General features: G+C 32.7%; 1 protein-coding gene across 1 annotated transcript; it reads left to right on the top strand.

The window, feature by feature from the left end:
* The first annotated feature begins 263 nt into the window (after nucleotides 1-263).
* Nucleotides 264-23,737, top strand: LOC134238008 (uncharacterized). The gene is made up of 19 exons (XM_062720135.1): nucleotides 264-512; nucleotides 7,640-7,836; nucleotides 9,317-9,406; nucleotides 9,906-10,038; nucleotides 10,444-10,558; nucleotides 10,837-10,930; nucleotides 12,060-12,137; nucleotides 12,380-12,531; nucleotides 12,701-12,738; nucleotides 12,989-13,094; nucleotides 13,177-13,341; nucleotides 13,477-13,624; nucleotides 14,868-14,984; nucleotides 15,070-15,274; nucleotides 15,632-15,954; nucleotides 16,081-16,228; nucleotides 18,194-18,312; nucleotides 22,176-22,326; nucleotides 22,410-23,737. Exons 1-19 carry the CDS (start codon nucleotides 434-436, stop codon nucleotides 23,708-23,710), a joined length of 3,759 nt encoding a protein of 1,252 aa, XP_062576119.1. The 5' UTR covers nucleotides 264-433; the 3' UTR covers nucleotides 23,711-23,737.
* The last annotated feature ends 1,317 nt before the right edge of the window (nucleotides 23,738-25,054 follow it).

The raw sequence follows: 25,054 nt of genomic DNA, 5'->3' as shown, positions 1-25,054 counted from the left end.
TTATTTGGTGTCTAATGAAATTGATGTTATGAAATTTTGCATGTTTAGAAATGTTTCTTTATTATCAATTGTGTCTACTGAACAATAATAAGTTTCAATATTTCTTGTATTTTACCAATTAAATGTTTTGTAATATTTCAACATTTAGTCTGTGGATTGGAATTTTTTGATTACGTCACTATCCAGTGTAACAAGTTCATGTATTTGATCAATACTAGGGTTAAATCAAAATTTTAAAATACCCGGAAAAGCTTGTGCTAGTACTGGAAATCATGGGTAAAGCAGTAGCCTTTCTGTTAAGAAACTTTAAAGATATTGATATTTAGGGTACTGTCTTTAAAATGTATATTGTGTCACAAGAGTTTAAATATCCCGACATTGGGAGAGTTTGGTCACATTAAAACTGAGGACGGGGTACCCCTGACGGGTAACAATGCATCCCTCAGTCTATTGTCTTCTTTGTGTCTACTTAGTGTCTGCTATATCAATAGATGATAGTTATGTTTATGAAGGTAAGAATGATACATTTTTTTCTGATGTTTTTTTTGCAAAGTAGATTTACATATAAACATAAACTAGAAGATTAAAAATACATCAGGAGTTCAAATCATTCCATTTATGAGAAATTACAATAATTTTAATTCATTCAAACTTTAAAAAAAATGTTTCGAAGCATCAAAAATCCCGGAAGCATTAGTAATGATAATTTTTGCAGATCAGATGATTATTTTGATTTGTCTCCATAATCATAGCTAGATCTGAACTATTAAGTATTTTGATATCAATGATTTATTCTTGTAAGATTTTAATTAGAAAAGTCTATTTTATTGTCGTTTCTTGATTATTCCTTTAAATAGTCGGAAACTTTAAAAAAAAGCACATTAAATTTGAAAAGAAAAAAATCAGGATTAAAAAAAAAAAATCCAGAAATATGATGCAACATAAACATTATGAAATACATATTACAATCAACAGAACTAATGGGATTTAAAAATTATCAATATTAATTTCTACAGTTAAAATTGACTAAATATTATGCAATATATACAAAAAAGAGTTTTAATCGCAACTGTTGTTAAACTGACATAATTGTAAATGAATAAATAAATAAAATAAAATTATTAAAAAGAATTAGTACACTTTAGTGTAGTTAATATCACTTTTTTTTTGCGTATCAAGTTAGATGTAAATTAAGGTATTGTGTGTTTAGAGATATCCTTTTTAAATATTTTATTACATACGGTGATGTTGCTAGGTTAGATCTCAAGTAAGATATTGTTTTCTGAAAGATATCCTTTTTAAATATTAAATTACGGTGATGTTGCTATTTTTTAACAGAAAATATTGGGTGAGGTAACATAGACGAGCATAAATCGGTTACAGCTAGAAAGAAAATTACTGCATACAGAACACTTAATTTTATCAACAGTTTTCGATAAAAAACAGGAAGTTACTTAAAAAAATATTAAACTAAGGTTTTTCACTGAATAATCACTCCTCTCATTTGTTCTTGTCAAAAAAAATATTTGTCCACTAATACTTTAATTGCATTGTTTAGAATAGATTTGGAGGAAAATGATATATACTTGACTTTCCTCTTATCTATTATACTAGTTGCTTTTTAAAAAATCGCGATCATTTAAAACTTAAGAGAGGGGAGAGAGGTGTGTATAGTATATAAGTTTCATCCTACATCTTTTGAAATTATAATTTTTTTTAACAAATATTTATGACAAGTCTAGTTAGCATTTATATTGTTGCTAAAATGTTACAAAAAAAAAAAAAAAAAAACACACACACAAAAAAAAAATGTAACAAATGCGGACTAAAAATCATTGATTTAATCAAACGAAAAATAAAATGGAGAGGCTCGGTGTATATCATCCATTTTTGACATTATTTTCTAAACATATCTCTCAGCCATGCTTTGAGAAATGTTTCATTTACTTTATTAAATATCCGCCTTCGAGACAATACAACACTTTTTCACACTTTTAAGATTTATTTCCAATCATTTATGCACATTTCGCCTTGCTTTTCTAAACAACAAAGTCAGTTTTGTGTACCTAAGTAAATGGAATTCATGTTTACATTGGGAAATGAAATTTTTACACAGTTGTTCAATGAATACAACAAAGTACCTTCTATTGACATCGAGGGATCTTGGCCTAGATTAGTGAAGGATTTTAATAAAATGAGAAGTAGTGCTGACTTTTGAAATGGATTCTGATATCTCGATTGTGTTTTTTTCTTGAGTAAATGATTTAATATTTCATAAGTAAATAACAAATGACAATAGACAGTAAAATCGTACGTAATTATAGTCAATTCGGAGAACAATTGTGTGTATTCAGAAGAAAAAACATCACATAGGAGACAGAAAAGAGTGCAAGATCAGAAATGATTTGCGATATTAAACTTCTATATTCTTTTAATGTACTAGATGATCAGTTTAACACGGGTTATCATTTGCTAAATTGCAAAATATTTTGAAAGAGGATTTACACTGTAAAAAATGTGTTTAGATGATAGACACTTTCCTAAGCACTTTCTTGTCACACTTTTTTTGATGCGTTGAAATTCTAAACACATTTAATTTCATTACGTGTAACGGAAAGTGTTTAGACCCTAAACACTTACATGTTTAGACTTTAAACACTTTACAAAACATGTTATGATACATGTTTACAAATTAAACACTTGGATGTTTTCGTTGTCTTCCTACAAGAAAGCTGAAAAAATAACAATTGTTTACATTTTGAGTTTTATTCAATGAACATTCAAACAGGGATTATTTATAAAGAATTTTAAATTAAATATACATTAAATTTTTACACGCTGGTTTTAATTCTAACCAGATTAGCAAGCAGTTATTTCTCATGTCTGTATCAAGTTTAACTTCCAGCAATTTTTCACTGAGCAACACACGCATAATTTGTTTTCATCTGTGACCGTCAGTAGGTAATCCACTGTCGTTATTTGAGAATACTTTTAGGTTGTTCAAAGCTATAACGAACAGCAGACTTCACAAAACTCAGTTTCCCCTAGAAAGTAAGAAGTGTTGAAAATGTAAGAACGATGGCATGTCATTGTGGACTTGGAGATGGCAACAGTTTCTCTGATACATGTATTTTTGCTTTCAAGTTCGATGTGGACCATATCCTGTAAGAAAGAAATTCAAATTTTATCAAAATATGCTTTTCAATGGCTGGATTTGTATGAATCTTTTTTTTTTTTTACATGTTTGATAGCTATTATTGTGCTACTTTTATTGAACCTCGTCTATATAACCACTATTTAGTATTGATACTGTTATAGATATTATTGATATTCTATATAGTGTACTCCTTTCTAGATTTCAGGAATACAAAATATATAACCGAAGGTAATCTTGATCTACAGCTACATGTGGAAACGCATGTCTATTTACGTAGCCCATCATGGTCAATTTATGTAAAATGAAAATAATAGTTAACATACCTTTTATCGCAGTAATGTTGCAGTTTCAATGCATTTCACAATCTCTTCATGGTTATCACTTTGATTAGCATTCACTTCCTTTAATCCATCTTCTTTAGTAACATTGGGATTTCCTTTGTTTCGATAACCGCTCTATTTATCATTCGAATAAATATGCGTCATTTCCGGGAAGATAACTCTGCACTTCACAGAAAAGTGTTCAATTTCTAAACACTTATATCTAAACATGTGTTAAATCTTAACATCATTTAGATATAACACATGTTTAGACATAAGTGTTAAGCCGTTAAACACAATCTAACACACGTTTAGACCTAAGTGTTTAGCTGTTAAACACAATCTTATACATGTTTAGGTCAAAACACGTAATGGAAGTGTTTATTTTCTAAGCGCATTTTTTACAGTGTAGATTCTTGTTTAGAATTGATAAAATATAGTGTCTTTTGGACATAAATGTACATTCACACTACATGTAATCGAAAGATGTACTTCATAAAATTTTCATTTTAAAAACTTGTATTATTTAAATGAAAAAAATTAAACAGGGAATGGTTTAAAAAAAATTAAACAATATCACACGATTTATTACTTTCTTTTATACATGTTTATTTGAGCAAATATATGATTTGGCCTAAATAAGTTCTAAAGAATTTCAAATAGAAGGAGAGCGTATTTTTTTTTCAAAAGCTCTTCTCTTGTGATTTTTGCTTCATCATGAGAAAAAAAAATAATAAACGTTTATTTCCAAATCTGAGTGCACCCTTTCAATTCCCGAAGGAAAAAAATATTGATTACATTTGTAATTGCATTTTGTAATTTTGTCAAATTATTCAATTTTGAAAGCATAAGCTCAATCTGTACTTGGAATTTTAAGAGACTATTAACACAGGTAAATTTTTGTGTCCTCAGAGGTCATTTTATTACAATTTTATGTACTCTCATTATTGTGTGTAATATCCCTTGAGTGCTCTCTCTCTCTCCCTCTCTCTCTAACGCCTAGACTACTTTAATCTCGTGCTTGTATTCACAGGCGTTCATTGATGTCTGGTTAAGTTGTTTACCATGGAAAAGATGTAAGACTTCTGTTTGTATGACACTATTTTCATAATCTTAAAATTTTTTTTTAATAAATATGTGATCATACTTTGATCAGCAGAAATATGACCTGTTACTTTGAAATGAACGATCGTGATTTATTTCATTAAAACCCAAGCAGAATAAATAAATATATATATATATAAATCAGTTACAAGTATATTATTATCAAGAGGCATATACCTGCAAAATTTACACTTTATAATTGTTTGCTATACATTTACCTTTAAAAAGTTAGGACCAAAAAAAAGAATGTAATAAAGAATTTGTTATTATACGAGGGCCGTTCAAAAATTACGCGGACTTGTTGCACAGAAGTAATATTTGACGAAAAATAGGGCAAAATTTCACAAATAATATAAAAGAATCTTTTCTTATATGGTCTTCAAAATTTCATATCAAAATGTTGTAAATTGGTATCAATTTTGAGTGATTTTTCAGGACATACCATTAAGTCACGGCGCAGCAAAATCTTCGACGTCACAAGCATTATAAAAAATATGTGATTGAGCTTTCATTTTCTCAACATTTTCCCTTGAGTACCTGTATAGTTTGAGTTACCTTATCTACTCAACATCAAAACACCATTTCTTGTCAAGCTTAAAAGCTATTAAACAAGTAAAGAATATTCTTTTTTTTGTTTTAAAACCAAACACTACTTATGAGATATAGTGTGATATTGGTGACTCTCAATCACGTTCTTTACAGTCCGGATAAAGTTAACTTTTCGTCTATAATCTTCTTCCCGTCCTCCCGTATAGCCTTTTTACAGAGGTCTAACTGTCTAAATTTCAATTTGCTATTTGTGGGCGAATGTCACGAGTAGCCTAGCTTACTACATGTTTTATTATGCATGTTTTGGATCTATGTTGCCGATATCTCGAGCATTACACATATTTTAACAAAAGTGTGGTGCGCCGTCAATTCAGGAGACGTCATTTTAACAGTCGTTTTCACGGGAATCGCATCAAAGAAAAATCACTGTATTTCTGGTAGTACTCCAAATATTACGTCCGAACATAATAATAGAACAATTCAAAGGTACATTTGAGAAAATTGTTGAAAAATATCTCGAATTTTAGAAAATAAATGAGTTAATTTTTTGAATCCGCATGCTTTTCCTTCCGTTTTTTTGTCGTGCGCCGTACCTCTCCATCAACGATATCAACATACCGAAAATTTTAGTAGAATTTTTTTAAAATACAGAAATTTTGCCCAAAATTTATTGGAATCTTTAAGATACATATTTCTGTGAAATTTTATAACTATATGACGTATGTAAGAGTGAATAATAGCACAATCCGCGTAATTTTTGAACGGCCCTCGTAGGAATTAATTTTGCTTAAAGAAATTCTATGAAATAATAAAGATTTTTATTCGTCAAAACAAATTTGACAATTGGATTCATAGAATATTTTCAAAGTATCTTCCGTACATTTTCGTTATTCTTGTTGGTATAATCCTATTTATATAAGGTTTAATGTTAGATTTCTTATTGTAGGAATGAATTTGGTCATATGATTTCTAACTTTATTGCATATTGAGCATTTTTTCTGCATCAAAATTAAAAACAAAATTTAGCCGTGATCACCATGGTCATCCTGAATTTTATAATTCCATAACAAAAGAAAGACAAGACTTAATGTTTCCCTGTAAGTACATGTAGTCAGTATGTTTTTTTAAGTATACATGTTTGTAATTTATGGTTTTATAAAGATTTAAAGTAGCTGATAATCTAATTTTTTTTTCGGTATTATTTGTTTTGTCTTTTTGCTTAACAACCAAAACACATACGAGGGGTTATAAAAAAGTTCGTGGACTGAGGCTATAAAATTAGTACTATGTAGTCTATGCTTTCAAATTTTATATGGAACATAAAAAAAGCAAAACATAAAGAAATGTTGAAAATTTGAGCTTGATACGTTCATTATTTGCCAAAATATTATAAAATAAAACCGACATTATATGATCACCCGGCGCTGTCGTCGTTTATTTTCATGACGTCCGACAACTTCATTGTTTTTCAATGTTCGCGTTTTCTACCTATACACTTATTTTGATGAGATTCCCTGGATCTGAGTAAGGTCTTAAATCAGCCTTGTTTATATGACTTTACAATGTCATGAAAAGCGGCTTTCAATGAATATAATATTCCAAATGGATTAATACATTGGGGGAGATCTTCGCTTGATAGTGCCCGCATATTTTGCTAGTAGTAGTTAAATATTTACAACACATGATCAACGTCATTTTTTGACGTGATTACTTTTCATACCTTGACTACAAATCGACATTAACTGTGCATCCCGTTTCTCTCTGTATCTATTTTGACATTAAAATACAAGCACTCTGGATGCATATTATTTCTCTGTAGCCAGTTTAAACATTTCTTGGTCTATACCAGTTTTTTTCAGGGGCAAAACTTATCAGAATGTTGGAAAGGGAAACCCCTCCCCCCTTTTGACGTCATTTTCAAGGCCTCATTTGTTCGGACACTCCATGTAAAATTTACGATAAAATTTCATAAAACTTCCAGAATGAAGTAAAAATTTCATATCTTATGGATCAAATGTGTCCCAACACATACTTGAATTAACGGGATTTTTGGATGTCAAATGTTCATATTAAAAGAATTTTTCTCAGTTACACTCAGGATGTAGGTTGCGCCGCCTGGACATACCATTGCTTACAAAAACATTACTAATTCATTAAAAATTTATTCTTTAGATGGAAAAGATGATGCTAGCTAGATATTTTAAAATTCATTGATGTACCTAAAGCGATTTTAATTTTACGGCGCTAGTCACGAACTTTTTTGATAATCCCTCGTAGCAACGATTTTTTTCTTTAATGTATCTTATTGACCCATTATAATTTTTTTTTAATTGGCAAACACGCTTGACAAAACAATTTTAATTAAATAGTGAAAAATTATCCTTCATAATTCTCATTATACAGAGTTTAACAACATTTAATCTTGCTAAAAATTCCAATCATAAGAATTGTATAAGAGTATACATAATGTATCAAGATAACATATGATTATACCAATATTTATTTTTAGAGCAAGTAAAGATCTATGATATCAGACGATTTCGCCGAGACATGGTTCAATTTCCAGTCGAAAAAGAAGTTCGATTTACTTTCAAACACCAAAGACACTATTTACGGTTAAAAAGAAATTGGGACATAGATATAAAAAGACCTGTATATGTTTTGAGGAATGGCAAAGTGGAACAGCAGACGGTTCCGAATAGGAAGGTACTTTGTTAGGGGGGCCAAAATGGCTATACAGCCCTCCTCTCCCTCTCTCTCTCTCTCTCTCTCTCTCTAAAATTTGGTAACATTGTGCATATATGTCGGTAGGGAGCATAAGATTTGTGACTCTCCTCTCTCTCTCTCTCTCTCTCTCTCTCTCTCTCTCTCTCTCTAAAATTTGGTAACATTGTGCATATATGTCGGTGATTAATGAAAGTAAAATTCAAAACATGTTTCATATTTTTATTTATTTTATGATGCCAAAAGTATGCAGATATTTTCACACCACTTATCTTCTTCGTGTTGGTGGCACACATGGCCTCTACAGAGCCTGTTGAGTCGCCCTTGTGGCGCAGTGGTCAAGGTTTGGTCTAAATTAAGACTCTCCCACTGCGAGTCTTGGAGACCGGTCCTTTGGTTGAGACCGTATAAACCGAGAAAGTTTCAGTTTCAGTATTGTGACTGGATTTTCAGTTATAAGACGAGATAATCTGGCAGATTGCGATGTCTTAGAAAATGTATGTTTAGCCACAATTACAAGCTGTTGTTTTCTGCAGTTTTGACGCTATTGTCAAAAAAAAATAACGGCTATAATGAATGCAAGTATTTATGTTAAACTGCATTTATACATATACTTGTATATGTATGATACAGCACAATACAAAATGGGTAGAAAAACTTGCAGTTGTCCATGTTTCGACCATATCATCGGCATTTTTATGGTATCAATAATATGTTTTATGCATCGTTTGTGTGATTTTTAGCTGAAAATGCATATGATGAATCTCAGATACTTACAGTCGTACACGAATTAAAAGCACTCATACATGTATTCATTATAGAATGACCTTCAATTTAAACGACTAGCTTTACCTTGAACGATCAAGTACAAATTTTATCTATTTTCGGATTGAATTGCAGATATATTCTTCTATAGATCAATAAATAAATTAGCCAAATGCTTTTCATTTAGTTTAAAGTGTTCTTAAATGCTCATTAAGATTTCAATCATTAATGTTTCTTTGAAAAGAAGAATAAGAGTAGCATGACCATTTTAATTCTTTTGAAATGTTGACGTAGAACTTCTTATTGATTGACAAGTTCGTATAATTATGTTTCTCTTTAACTGCACGATTCCCAAGTGGTTCCATTAGTATTCCTTATTTAAAACAAATAAATGTTTTTACTTACGTTCTTTATACAAATTTAGCTTATGTAACTGTAACAGGAAAAGTTGTATGTGCCGATGAAGTGTCCCTCCTCTATATCTATACTTATAAATGACTTTTTTCGTTTTTACCTGTAGTACTCTGAAATTCAGGTTTTATTGAGTTCAATTTGCTATTTTTTGTACATTATGTTTTCTTAACTTTTGATTCAATAGTTTTCATGTGCCTTTTTAAATTTGTCTTTTTTCCCAGTATTGTACAATTAGGTAGTGATTATAATATAATTCAATAACATTTATTCTCTATTCAATAAGACCACCATATTTTACCAAGACATAACAAAGAAGGCAGCGATTGCATTAACCTGTAGAAGGAAAAAAATGGGAAGATGCCAGCACTCTTTGGTAAGAATTTTCATATATCGTATTTATCTTTGATAAGTGCATATTTAAACACAATTGCATACTTGAAGAAATTAAACTTTTTGGCTAAAATTGGGCATGACTATATACCAAGAGACACTTCATCAATGCTATTGATGTCTCTGCCAACACAATGAATTGGCTGTAAAACAAAACTGGCAGGTCTTATGATAGAACAAATTATAATTAAGTAAAATTCACATGATGACAACCTAACAATCAAACTTTATGATAAGCTTATTGTTTTCAATTGTTTTTTTTTATCGTAAACTGCATATGGACTTTAAACACATTGAAGAAATATTCATATGATATGGACTTTCTTTCTAAATTGATTCGATACGCAAGAGAATGCGCAAAGTAAGAACAACTTCTATCGAGGTAATTAACAAGGTAATAATTGAAAAACAAATTGATAAAAAAAAAAAAAACCAAGAGTATCAACAGTCTCGTTTAAAATCATCATTTTCATGCTTTTCAGAAAGGAACTCTGATTATTAACGGTACCTACCATGCAATAGAGCCTCTAGAGGTGCCGCATCACAGAAATATTCTACACAGAATCTATCAACCACCTGAAACAGTAGATTTCAAATCGGATTTCATTTATACAGGTAATATTTTAGATAAGATACTCTATATTATATTTTTTATGTGAATGCTAGTTTGTGAAAGAGGCCTAGTAAAGATGAAAACATATTATTAGCATTTGCAATTTTTTTTTATGTAAATGAGTAGGTCCTTTCTCCAGAGTCAATTGTTCATTTTGTTTTTAAAAAAATATTACATTAAGCGTTTTTTTTTTTTTGCAAAAAATGCTTATAATAAAATAATATAGTATTTAAATGCTCTAGATCAGTTCCATGCTATGTAAAATCTTCTTTAGTTACAGATTGTTCGTTGAAAACTCTTTCACCGAGTTGATAATAGACTATGCCACTTTAGCCAACAAATATTTGTGTTTTCTTTTTTCTTTCTTTATTTTTTTTAAACAGAAGTGTTTTTAATTATTTTCACAGAGGGAGGTAAGCGACCAAGAATGTATAATCATACTGAAAATCAGCGCTCTAAGCGTTACGTTGGCGAACTGAAAGTCGAGCTTTTTGTTGTGACGGACTTTCCCATTTATAATTTGTAAGTCATATAGAATTAGAATAATATATTTTCATGAACATGTACATGCAGTTATTATCCAAAAATGAAATGAAATGGTGAATATTTGATATTATACAAAGTAGAAATTAGTATAATTTTAAATTCAAAATCATATACAGTATCTATCTTTACATAAACATATGCTCTATTTACACCATGAACTTTACCAAACGAGGTAAACATGATGGAATATATTTTGAAAGGGGAGAAAAGAGAGAAACTAAGAAGTAATTGCAAATTTTGGTTTAATGTTGCAGCTGGTATCAGAGAAGCACTAAAACCACAGTCGCTGAAAAGGACTTCGACGCAAAAGGAAAAATCCGAGAGTTTTATGCCTTTACAATCAATGCTGTGAGTTATCAATTGTATAAGAATTAATTATTTTAAAATTTTCATGATTTTTTGTTGACATTTCATACCCATAAATTTGCAAGTTCAATTATCTAAAGATAGGATTCTCCTTTGGTTTCTGACTAGATGAAATATTCAAAGTATATTTGCTTATATGTCTTATATATTCAGATTTAAGAGATCTAAAAGATTTTATTTTTCTTTTCTCATCACACTTGTACAACTTTAAATAGAAATGGTTAATTGATTTTGAAATCTAGAAGAAACTATATTTTGGCGGAATGGCGGCGTATGAAAATACCTTCTCATAATTATTATAGAACAATTAATTTAGTGATAATTTTTACACAAACAAAGACTTGAAGAAATTTTCAAATTTAAATCAAATTAATAACAATGGACTAATTTTAATAAAACAAATAAAATGTATATGATTTTCCAAATAAAGTACAATTAAAAGTTTCCTTTCTAAGAACAAATTTAAGCCAAAAATCCGAAAAAGTGGTTTTTTTTAATATCATTTTGTATTTTTATAAGACAATTTTACCGTATATGAAAATAAGAAAAATTTAAATATAGGAAGCATATCAGTATAAATTATATATCCTAAAAAATTAAAAAAGAATTAGAGAAAATTCGGATTAGCCAATGTCCATTTTAGTTAAATTACTTTTGCCAATTTGGTAATGTCAACTTATAGATACTTTTTGGTAATATCTTTTAATGCAAAATTAAAAATAATAATCTTTTGAAATAGAAGTGGGCAATCAATGATTGGCAACAGTTATATTTTTTATTCCTACATGTCCAGGGAAGAGGTAATGTACTTGATCTGACCTTGCATCTTATCTGTATAAAACGTCAAATTTAATAAAACTGATATGATATTGTCTTCTTGATTCTGTGAAAATTTCATTAATTTATAAAAGAAATTTGAGACGAATCCTACCTTAACATTACATTAGGCTTTCCGCTACCTTTCATCCCACGAATCTTTGAAATTTTAGAACTTAACAAGAATTAAACCTCACCCATCAGCCTCCCTCACGAACATAGTAAAATTTCAAAAAACATTAAAACGGAATATCCAGAAGCATAAAATCAATAAATGAAGAGTTTTTTTCCGTAGATTGATCTGAGGTACCAGTCCATAACAGGTGTGACGTTTACCATTAAAGTGGTATACGCCGGGATCTTAATTGCTGATGTAAGTATTGAAAACCTTATTGAACAAGAAGCATGTTACTAACAAGCCTATCCGTTTTAAATTACTACCTTCTATTATTTGTACAGATAAGTACATAAAACAGCTATGTATATTTGAAATTATCTTGAAAATCATAAATTCGTCGAAATCTGAGAGTCAAGCAGAATCCAGATTATACTAATCTATGTTTGAATATAACTTAGTTTAATTCAAATGCAAATTATGGCGACTAAAATATGTAGGATCCAAGTTCCTCTACATGGACAGAGTCGGTTAAGATTAGCGCTCCGAGTCGAGACCAGGTAGACTCGAGTAACGCCCTCAACAACTTCCGGACCTGGATTTCAAGTGCTTCCGGACTCCCAGGATATGACCATGCTATGCTTTTCACGGGGTATCATAAACATTTATATTCTTTAAACCACTTGTTTTTCTTTTTCTGGATTTCTTGAGGTATTGTACGGTTAAATGTGGAGAATCTCTCCGAAAATACGAAAAAAAAAATGTGTTGATTCTACCTGACAGTTTGTTGACCATAATTTCGAATCTTTCACCACTGATAGGTATGATCTGACAAGTGGGGGAAGCAGCAGTAATGCTGGTATTGTATTTTTAAGCATTCAAGGAGTTCAAACGAAGAATGAATGTGTTTACCAAGCGTATATATTTACTTTTGTGTATTTCATATTTTTCAATGCTTTTTTTTTATTTAAAGAGATAATTTTCAGAGTTTCGAGTTTACAAGTCACTTATAGTATGTTTAGCGATTATTCTAGAATATAGAAATTTAAAGTTGATAAAACATTTGTTGTTTTTCTTATTTGATTTACAATTTTGTTCTTATCATCAAGGTTTAGCTTGGCTTAGTGCTACGTGTACAGCTAGTAGCAACTCAATCGTAGAGGACCATTTTGATGCAATTATTGCAACTGTCGCAGCTCACGAATTAGGCCACAAGTAAGTAAAATTCTGAATTAAATGCCGAATGAAATAATTTTCCCGTTTCAAAAACAATTTTTTGAATGTATTTTTTTTAAAGTTTGGGGGCCGCTCATGACGGTGATGGGAACTCTTGTTTAGCAGACGACAAGTACACCATGTCTCCTAGCAGTGGCGGTGTCACTGATTCACGTGCCATTAACCATTGGTCATTTTCTTCTTGTTCCGTCAGTTACTTTGAACAGTACATTGCAGATCTTGACACGTAAGTCAAATGTTTAAATGTTCAAAAATTCCAAAATAATTATAATTTTTAAAAGATAAAACACAAGAACATAGTTAAGGCACATTATATATATATTGTGAAAGCACTGTTGGTTAATTTACAATACTTTTTCAGGGGTGGTAACAATTGTATGTCATCCCTTACTGCTAGTCACAACCCAACAGCCATTGACAGTTACCTGACAACTCTTGCTGGCCAAGTTTATTCAATTGATGAGCAGTGCAGGATAAAGAAGGACAATTCCAGCTCATTTTTCTGCAGGGTAAGGCTTCTTTTTTCGAAATAAAAATTCTAGTTTTACAAAAATATACTTCATTAAACAAGAGGCCCAGGGGCCACATCGCTCACCTGAGCAATTGGCTAGGAAAAAGCACACATCAGATCAGAACTGAAAGTTTACTGGGGGGGGGGGGGGGGGGGCGTGAATTTTAACCCCCCAGGGGGTCATGATTTTAACAAAGCTTGAATCCACCACCTGAGGATGATTCCCTATTAATATCACTAGGCATGGCTTTAAAGTACTAGAAAAGAAGATTTTAAAAGGTTTCCCTAGAAATTCCTGTGTAAAACTTTTATCTGCCATTTGGCCTCACCCTACCGCCAGGGGTCATGATTTGAACAAACTTGAATCTACACTACCTGAGGATGATTTCAAATGAGTTTCATCTTTCCTGGCCCAGTGGTTCTTGAGAAAAAGATTTTAAAAAAATTTTCCTACATATTCCTATGTAAAACTTTTATCGGCCATTTTTGCCCCACCCTACCCCCAGGGGTCATGATTTGAACAAACTTGAATCTACACTACCTGAGGATGATTACAAATGAGTTTCATCTTTCCTGGCCCAGTGGTTCTTGAGAAGAAGATTTTTAAAGATTTTTCCTATATATTCCTATGTAAAACTTTGATCGTCCATTTTGGACCCACCCTACCCCTGGGGGTCATGATTTGAACAAACTTGAATCTACACTACCTGAGGATGATATCAAATGAGTATCATCTTTCCTGGCCCAGTGGTTCTTGAGAAGAAGACTTTTAAAGATTTTTCCCATCTTTCCCTATGTAAAACTTTGATCGCCATTTTGGCCCCACCCTACCCCTGGGGGTCATGATTTGAACAAACTTGAATCTACACTACCTGAGGATGATTCCACATGAGTTTCATCTTTTCTGGCCCATTGGTTCTTGAGAAGATTTTTTAAAAATGCCATTATTTTTTCTCTAATTCATTATTATCTCCCCTTTTGAAAAGGGCGTGGCCCTTCATTTGAACAAACTTGAATCCCCTTTACCCAAGGATACTTTGTAGCAAGTTTGGTTGAAATTGGCCCAGTGGTTCTTGAGAAGGAGATGAAAATGTGAAAAGTTTACGACAACGACGCCAACGACAACGACGACAACGCCAACGCCAACGACAGACAACGGACAAATTTTGATCAGAAAAGCTCACTTGAGCCTTTGGCTCAGGTTAAAAAATAAGAATGTTCCACATAATTCTGATTTTTAGAATTTCATATCGGATCCCTCAGCTGTGTGTGCCTTTATGTACTGCTCTATTCCTGACGGAAGTGGATATTGTTCTACTGCAGTACCATGGGAAGGTACCTCATGTGGAAACCAAAAGGTAACATCTCTAATTTAATTTGGCATATACAGTAATACAGGTATTTCACTTTTCTTGATTGAGATAATTTTTTTTCTCTATGCAGTGGTGCATTGCTGGACAGTGCGTTTCAGACTCGCGGGCAGCATCTGTTCCCGACACTTGTGTATTCGGGGATACCCCAGGGGTGATTGCTAATGACATGGATTGCGCAACTCTTATATCTACTTTCCCGGGATATTGTTACCAGTCTTATTATCAAGGGAAATGTTGTGGATCCTGTGCAGCTACATACATTTCGTATATTCCAGGTATGTCCCTTACTTTTGATTAATTATACATTATGTATTTATTCATTAATGTTCATACCTATGTTGGACCAGTGTCGATTTGAACGTTTTATCATTCCTTGAGTATAATTTTTGAAACAGGTAAAAGAATAAGGCTTTAATACTGTATCATTCCTTATTTAACGTGCATAAAATAAAATGGAAACGTTTTATCACATAAAAAAAAAAATCATAAAATGATTAACGGTGCCAAATGTTCAATGTTATCCTAAGAATCCAATCTACGATGCTATAAAAATATAAGTAAATCAATGCTCATGCAGCGTAATGGTCGTAATTGAGTCTTTTTTGTATGTCTTTCAATGTCAAACATTTCAGGATGCGAATACGGAGACCACAATACCGGATGCGTTGCCTCTTCATGTTCATTTTACAGTGCAGCGACATTGAGCTCTGGCTGTTGTGGCACTTGTTATACAGGAACAACTCCAGGACCGACAACAACAACAACAGGGATCACAACAACTGCTGGACTGACAACTACACAATCATTAACAACAACTGATGGACTGACAACAGCACAACAGCAATCTTCAACATCTCCATCCAGTATTTCTCTTATATCATCCACAACAGCTCCGACGACGCCATCATTCTCTACGTACCCGACGTCATCAACAACATCAACAATAATGACTACGGTCAGTAAAGAACCAAAACCTGGCAAAAAGTATACATTTTATATACAAGTGCCGGTACCATGACATCTTTTAAAAGGCTAATTACTAGTATTTTTTTATTGTACATTTTTTTTTAATTCCTGGCAGGCTTCTTGTTCCGGGGATAATCCACAAATTACTATAAGTGGCAACAATTGTTCAGTTGCAATTGCAGTTTCACAGCACAACTGTTATTCATCGTCAATTAACACGTACTGTTGTGAATCGTGTGCATCTGTTTACACAGGAGTTTCAGGTAAAACAACAGACACCTAAGAAATGGATGATGTTAACCCTTCCCTACCGACCTCGGAGAATTTTATATCACAAAAATACACAAATTCCTAAACCTATCACACCTATTTCCGATATCTGAAATCATTTTCAGTTTGAGTAAATCTTAAGATATTGAGGGTATATGAAATCATACTTCTCGGTGCTCTGTTTTAGAATGGTATTACTGTACATGCATTTCGTTTATTTGTTTTTTTTCTATATATTTCTATTTATGTTGAATTTTATATAAAACTAAAATTTGTATTTTGAAAATAAATCGTATATACATCAATGTGCATGAAATAGAAACACAATGGTTTTCACTTGCAAGAAGGTGTATCTCTTCACTTTCCCTACCGCAGTCAGGTGAGTCCTATCTTCAAAAATGATTGAACTTCCTTCTATTGTCTGCTCACTCTGCTGATTTTGCAGTTGAGTAAACCAAAACGTCAGAACGTACCTATGGAAAGTGTAAATGCGGTCCGGATATTTTATAGATGTCATAAACCGCGCCAAACTTGTTCTTTTTTTAATACACTCAGGTCGCTGTTAGTTTTCTTCGAAATACTTTTCACGACTAAGGTCTTAAATTAATCATAAGGAGCTATTTTGCTTTTTGGTGTATTTTTCAATTAGTATTTAAACTAAAAACTTTATCATTTTTTTTCAGAAGTCATTATAAATTTAACTATAAATATACAGCTCAACATACTTTTAAAGCTCACATTGTTTTTCGCACAAATCAAGGTAACATTCTTCTGGTAGCAAAATTAACATTATCGAACTTCAGTACGACGACATAACCCTACATTGTATTATATATACATTGTAATGTCAAAAGTAAATGTCTTTTAACATTGTTACCTTAAGTTCTAAAGTGTCTGTTTTAAAAGGTAATTTATCAGTAAATGATACAATGTAACAAATATATGAATCTACCATAGGTATACACAAGTTTAATTAAACGAGCTTTCTTTCACAACATTTAGTTGAAATTTTTTGATTAGCTTCTTGAAAGCAAGTATTTTTCTAAATACTTTGCTCATTTACCCTACTCGTCTTAGTTTTGTCGAAAAGTACCAGTCTGGCAAAAATGTACAATACTGCAGAAAGAAACAATGCCAATAAGGAGGATACTGAAGTATCGTTTCCCCTTTCAAATAGTAAATTCTTTCGAAAGGAAAATTCTTTTTCATTTGCTGTTTGAAGCTTTAAAATTTTGCAGTGGGATTGATCCTTCATGATTCTAGATTTTAGAAAGTTACTCTGAAAAAAATTAGCTTTATAGCAAAGAAAGTAGTCAAACAGATGAGAAATATTGTTGTAATCTTGCGCTAAAGAGTCAGAATGTACAGAAAAATACAAGTAACGGGAACTGTATTGTGCCAATGTCTTATACCTTCCTGTAATAAGCTACAGCTTTCAACAGAACAAATACTACTACTTTCGCAATTGGAAAGAATCCATGAAAAATCATTTGGGAATAGTTGTTATTTATCAGCCAAGAGTATATAAAAGTCCTACCTGTTATGAAATGTGAATTATGTTTTTAATAAGTGAAATAAAATGAGAATAATGCATAAAATCACTTTTAAAATATATTTTGTGTTACCTTTATACACAATAACGCATCAAAACAATGTGACCTTAATTTGTGCGAAAAACCATGTGAGCTTAAAAAGTGTGTTGAGCTGTATTACGTAGTGGCTTTAAATCTAAGGAACATAGATAGATATGACAGTAATTTCAAATAAAATGTAAATTTCATCTGTTTTAATATACAGTTCATTACATAACTCCAGGTTGTTCAGAACTGATTATAAATTTAACTAAAATATATTATTTAGTGGCTTTATATCTCAGGAACATGGATAGATATGACAATAATTTCAAATAAAATATAAATTTCATCTGTTTTAATATACAGTTCATTACATAACTCCAGGTTGTGAATATGGAGACAGATCAACGTCCTGTGACGTAGCGAGTTGTCCCTATTACGATAGCCATTCCAGGGATGTCCTCTGCTGCGATACTTGCGGAAGCATAACAACCGCCTCTCCCGTACGGTTTGTTTAAAAAACAGATACTTTAGTAACTGTTTACCTTAAAATTTTAATTTTTAATTCAATTTAAACAATATTTTATTCACTGATGTTATTGTGAATAGGATTGGGCAGCAGGCACAGCCTATTTTAGCCCTCACCCTACATTACGGTCAAGGTACAAAACAAATAATGATAATAAAAGAATGTACAAAAGAAGAGAGAAACAAGAGGCCCATGGGCCACATCGCTCACCTGAGCACTAAGGGTAGGAAAAGTAGAAAATGGCTTTTTATTGAAACGTTTAAATCCAAAAGTAGTCCCATGACCAATCATGGATTTGCTATTTTTTAGAAAATGATTTTTAAAGAATTTTCCTATATATATCTTTAAAAACTTTGGTCGGCCATTTTTGGCCCCGCCCTACCCCCAGGGGTCATGATTTGAACAAACTTGAATCTACACTACTTGAGCATGCTTCCATATAAATATGATAAAATATGGCTTTGTCATACTTGAGAAGATGTTTAAAGAATTTTCCTATATATTTCTGTGTAAAACTGTGTAAACTCGGCCAATTTGGCCCCGCCCTACCCCTGGGGGTCATGATTTGAACAAACTTGAATCTACACTACCTGAGAATGCTTCCATATAGATATGATGAATTATGGCTTTGTCATACTTGAGAAGAAGATGTTTAAAGAATTTTCCTATATATTTCTGTGTAAAACTTTCTGTGTATATTTCTGTGTAAAACTCGGCCATTTTGGCCCGCCCTACCCCTGGGGGTCTTGGCCCCGCCCTACCACTGGGGGTCATGATTTGAACAAACTTGAATCTACACTACCTGAGCATGCTTCCATATAAATATGATGAATTATGGCTTTGTCATTCTTGAGAAGATTTTTAAAGAATTTCCTGTATATTTCTATGCAAAACTTTCGTTCGCCATTTTGGCCCCGCCCTACCCCCGGGGGTCATGATTTGAACAATCTTGAATCTACACCACCTGAGCATGCTCCAAATAAATTTGATGAATTATGGCTTTGTCATTCTTGAGAAGAAGATTTTTAAAAAAAATTCCTATATATTTCTATGTAAAACGTTGGTCGGCCATTTTGGCCCGGCCCTACCCCAGGGGGTCATGATTTGAACAAACTTGAATCTACACTACCTGAACATGCTTCCATATAAATATGATGAATTATGGCTTTGTCATTCTTGAGAAGAAGATTTTTAAAGAGTTTTCCTATATATTTCTATGTTAAATTTTGGTCGGCCATTTTGGCCCCGCCCTACCCCCGGGGGTTATGATTTGAACAAACTTGAATCTACACTACCTGAGCATGCTTCCTTATAAATGTGATGAATTATGGCTTTGTCATTCTTGGGAAGAAGATTTTTAAAGAATTTTCCTATATATTTCTATGTAAAACTTTGGTCGGCCATTTTGGCCCCGCCCTACCTCCGGGGGTCATGATTTGAACAAACTTGAATCTACACCTGAGCATGCTTCCATATAAATATGATGAATTATGGCTTTGTCATTCTTGAGAAGAAGATTTTTAAAGAATTTTCCTATATATTTCTATGTAAAACTTTGGTCGGCCATTTTGGCCCCGCCCTACCTCCGGGGGTCATGATTTGAACAAACTTGAATCTACACTACCTGAGGATGTTTCTCCATAAGTTTCATCTTTCCTGGCACAGTGGTTCTTGAGAAGAAGATTTTTAAAATATGCCACCAAATTTTCATTAATTCCCAATTATCTCCCCTTGAGTGAGGGCGTGGCCCTTCATTTGAACAAACTTGAATCCCCTTTACCCAATGATACTTTGTGGCAAGTTTGGTTGAAATTAGCCCAGCGGTTCTTGAGAAGAAGTCGAAAATGTGAAAAGTTTACAGACAGACAGACAGACGGACAGACAGACGAACGCCGGACAAAATGTGATCAGAAAAGCTCACTTGAGCTTTCAGCTCAGGTGAGCTAAAAACACAAACAAAATGCACATGGTAACATAGAAAAAAAAATACAGAAAAAGTCAAATAAGGAAAAAATGTACAAAAGAGAAAAATAGAATGAACAAAATAACAAAAAGACAAAATACAAAGAAGTACCGGTTTGGGAATATTTCTAACAAATAAAAATTACATCTGTATAAATGTATATGACAGTGTTTTATATAAAACGTTTTGTTGTTGCTATAAATGTATGTACAGCTTTAAATATTTTTATATTAATGTCAAGACCATGGTTAGAACTACCATGTAAAATAAATCACATTCAGGGATATGGTCACAGTTTAAAATATTATGTGTCGATTGAAAAAGTACATCTCTTTGAATAGTATATTTTGGATAAACAATAAAGTAGTGATAGGCATCTTCAATACAGTCAGTACAATGTTCACACATTGGAGTTTCAGCTAAATGTTGATTATATAAATCTGCTTTCAAATTACTAGCATTATTCCTTATCTGGCAATGTATTAGGTTATATTTTCTTATTCCAAAATTAAAAAGTTTAATACTTTTTTTTACAGAAATAAGATTTTAAAAGACCCTTGAATGAACATATTCCTGGGGCATTTTTAATATAATCAGGCAAGGTATTCCATTGTTTGACTGTAGAGGGAAGAAATCTTTCCATATAAGATGTTGTTCTAATATTAGGAATTTTGAATTGAACATCATTAGCTCTAAGATTATACGAATGACTTGATGGGTGATAAAGTTCAATCAGATCATACAGATACTGAGGAGAATAACCATTAATAACTTTATAAAACAATATTAGCTTATGAATTTTTCTCCTTGTTTTTAAAAGATCCCATCCAAGTTCATCATACAATTTATTTTGAACGAGAAGAGTTACACCTTAATCCACCTTAACCTTAATTAAAAAATTTTAATTTTTGAAAGATCCTACAAAAACATGTTTAAAGGAGATTATGGCAGAACTCATCGTTATCTAATTTTATCCAGTCACTACTCATTACAAGCTGCAATCAGAAGTTAAAAGGTTATTCCGCTATTTGTTTTTCACTATTCGAATGGCGAACTGCATTCTGTGACCGATTCGCTATTTATGATCAAGTTAACGTGAGTGTCCTTATATTTTTTTGGTCAAAAATAATAATTGACTCAATATAATACATGCCGAAGATGAGAATCAAAGATCAGTCTTACAAAAAAAGACACAAAACCAAATCTAGCCGAATTAAAATGTGATCATACTGATATAAAGGTTAACCTTGTGCAATGGGCTAAATAACATCCTGGATACAATATTTAGTCCTCCTTCTTATTACAATGAAGGGGTCTAGGAGGAACCCTTTGTCAGTCAAAAGGAATCGAGTTAACAAGACCAGACCCTTTTCGCTACTCGCTAGACCAGTCAAAATTGTGAAAAATGCAAATAATACAGTTATAAGAGTACAATGTGTATAGTTCGAGAGCTCACTAACATTCTGAATCCCATATGTAGACCTTCATCTTTTTACAGGGGCGGTGTCTGGGAGGGAACCTTTCACTATCAAATATTATTGAGTTTATAAGACTGTTAACCTATTTAGCTAGCCCGGGATCGTATTTTTAAGTGGAGTACGAATATTTCTAAAACAGCTGCAAGATCACACTAAGTCATTAATATAGAAAATTTAGAATTTCAAGTGAATTCTTAATATACGAGGGGGCTTTTGTCCAAAAAAATTCGCTGCCCTTGAATTTTTTTTTCAATCTGAGTGGTCTTAGATATACTAGCTGTATGACAAATGTTTTGCTGAAAAAACTAAAAGAAAACTTAATTTAAATTATTATCTGAAGATTGTACATGCAATAAGTTTTCTGACCTTGAACTTTGGCCTTTTCAATATATGTAGGGATCGTGCCCAAACGGAGATAATCCATATTATACAGTCAATGGGATGAACTGTTCTGCAGCTGCATTGAGTCAAAATTGGGTGTGCTATGATACATCTATTCATGAAAACTGTTGTGAGTCATGTCCGACGGTTAACACTGGAATAACAGGTACATGAATATACAAATTTCTATCAAATTAATTGGCTATTGCCCTAACAGGTATGTATTTTTTTTCTTAATTTCTAATTTAGGATGTGAATTTGGAGACAGAAGCACCGCTTGCGATGAAGCTAGTTGTCCGTTTTATGATCCAACGTCCCGTGATGTAACGTGTTGTTTAACATGCAATCCTCAAACCACAACCCTTCCTCCAACTACCACTTCTCCTTCAACAACGACCACAACCCTTCCTCAAACCACCACTACTCCTACAACAACGACCACAACCCTTCCAATAACCACCACTACTCCAACTACCACAACGACCACAACCCTTACTCCAACTACCACAAAGACCACAACCCTTACTCCAACTACAACAACGACCACAACCCTTACTCCAACTACCACAACGACCACAACCCTTACTCCAACTACAACAACGACCATAACCCTTCCAATAACCACCACTACTCCAACAACAACGGCCACAACCCTTACTCCAACTACCACAACGACCACAACGACCACAACCCTTCCTCCTTCTACCACTACTCCAATAACAACGACCATAACCCTTCCTCCAACTACCACTACTCCTACAACAACGACCCCAACCCTTCCTCCTTCTACCACTACTCCAACAACAACGACCACAACCCTTCTTCCAACTACCACAACGACCACAACCCTTCCTCCTTCTACCACTACATCTTCAACAATGACAACAACCTTTCCTCCAACTACTCCTACAACAACGACCACAACCCTTCCTCCTTCTACCACTACTCCAACAACAACGACCACAACCCTTCTTCCAACTACCACAACGACCACAACCCTTCCTCCTTCTACCACTACATCTTCAACAATGACAACAACCCTTCCTCCAACTACTCCTACAACAACAACCACAACCCTTCCTCCATCTACAAATACTCCTACAACAACGACCACAACCCTTCCTCCAATTACCACAACGACCACAACCCTTCCTCCTTCTACCACTACATCTTCAACAATGACAACAACCCTTCCTCCAACTACTCCTACAACAACAACCACAACCCTTCCTCCTTCTACAAATACTCCTACAACAACGACCACAACCCTTCCTCCTACCACTGCTCCAACAACAACGACCAAAACCCTTCTTCCAACTACCACAACGATTACAAACCTTCCTCCTTCTACCACTACTCCTACCACAACCCTTCCTTCTACTTCCACTTCAACTACTACAACTCCTTCCCAAGCCACAACAACGACTTCAACTACTACTCTAAAAGACCCAAACGAAGGTCTTGGAAATAATCATTCCTCAAAAATTGTTCTATCACACAAAGCTTTTCTATTTTGCTTTCTGTTCCTTTTATGTATCTGTGGAAAATAATTTTTTATCCTTGTTGCTCAGACATTGTGCAAAGTGCGTTGATATTGTTATCTGTTGATTTTCAATAAATACATAATTTATCTTGTTTTATTCTTGCATTGAAAAGCTATACATTTTAGAATATTACATTCACGTCTATTCTTATTCATATACTATACAAGGGTTTTCTGTCCATAAAGTTCGCTGGCCATGATTTTTATTCAAGGTGAATAGCCCCAGATATACTTATTGTATGACCGAAATTTTCATTGCAAAAGCTTAGAGAAAACACATTATTATCTGAAAACTATATTCAATAAGAATTTCTGACCTTGAAGTTTGACCATGTGACTTTTAAATAAACGTATTAATTTTCAAAGTTTTTTAATTTAAAGAGATAATTTGAAGAAAAAAAAAAGTGTTTCACAAAGTGTAAGTATTTATGGCCTTGATCTATGATCTTTGACCTCAAAATTGATTACTACTTTAGGCCATTGCATAGGAGTTTTGATATTTTTTTTCAAAGAAAGCTCAATGAAACCTGCCGTTATCATCTTGAAAATGATTTTGCCTTATTTCAATTTATGATCTTTGTCCTAAAAATCAAAGGGGTTATGATAAAAGTTCAAATACTTTTAAGATATTGTTCCAAAATCAAATTATTTGACCTTATAATCGATGGGGTCTTAACGTCATAGGGATTTTCAGTATTAAATTCTAATAAAAGAATGAATGTCATAAGAACACATAAGTACTAAGTATTTGCCTCTACACTCGTATCACTACCTGAGTGAAGAAGAACACAAAATAGTTTTTCTGTATTTGTGTTTTACTTACAGAAATATCCGGTATTTTCTTGCATTAAATTGAGAAGAAAATGCACTGATGAGCATTTGCCAATAGGCTTTTTGTGTTAGTTCAATGTACCAGTCTGTTTAAAGGTTCACTTTAATAAAGATTTTTTTGGGGTGGGGGTCTGTATGCAGTTTTTTCCATGTGTTGATTCCTTAGCTTAGGAAAGTTTATAGCACATCTACAGGACAACTTTAATCATCTTCAATCAATCAACAAAAAATGATTAGGCTATAATGCGGAAAATGTAAAAGGAGCTCTGGGAACCAGTGTCTTTCAAATGCGCTTGGTTTCAGGATGGTGTATTTTGTGTATTATGTGTTTTTCTAGGTATGTCTGAATACCCTCATTAAAATAAAAATAAAAATTCGCTGAAGTTACCAAGTTTTAAAAATGTCATATTTACTGTATATAAAAAGAGAGAAGGTATGACACTCGCCATCTTGGATTTCAGGGGGTGCCTCGGTTCATACTTGATTTAAATCAATATCTACATTTTCCCTAGCGGTGTGG

Source organism: Saccostrea cucullata, unplaced genomic scaffold (genome assembly GCF_032062105.1).
Source record: "Saccostrea cucullata isolate Sc308-1 unplaced genomic scaffold, CSIRO_AGI_Scuc_v1 ctg4624, whole genome shotgun sequence".
In the NCBI taxonomy this organism is placed as follows: Eukaryota; Metazoa; Mollusca; class Bivalvia; order Ostreida; family Ostreidae; genus Saccostrea; species Saccostrea cuccullata.
The sequence above is the reverse complement of the archived record's forward strand: the minus strand, read 5'-3'. Positions and strand labels throughout refer to the sequence as shown.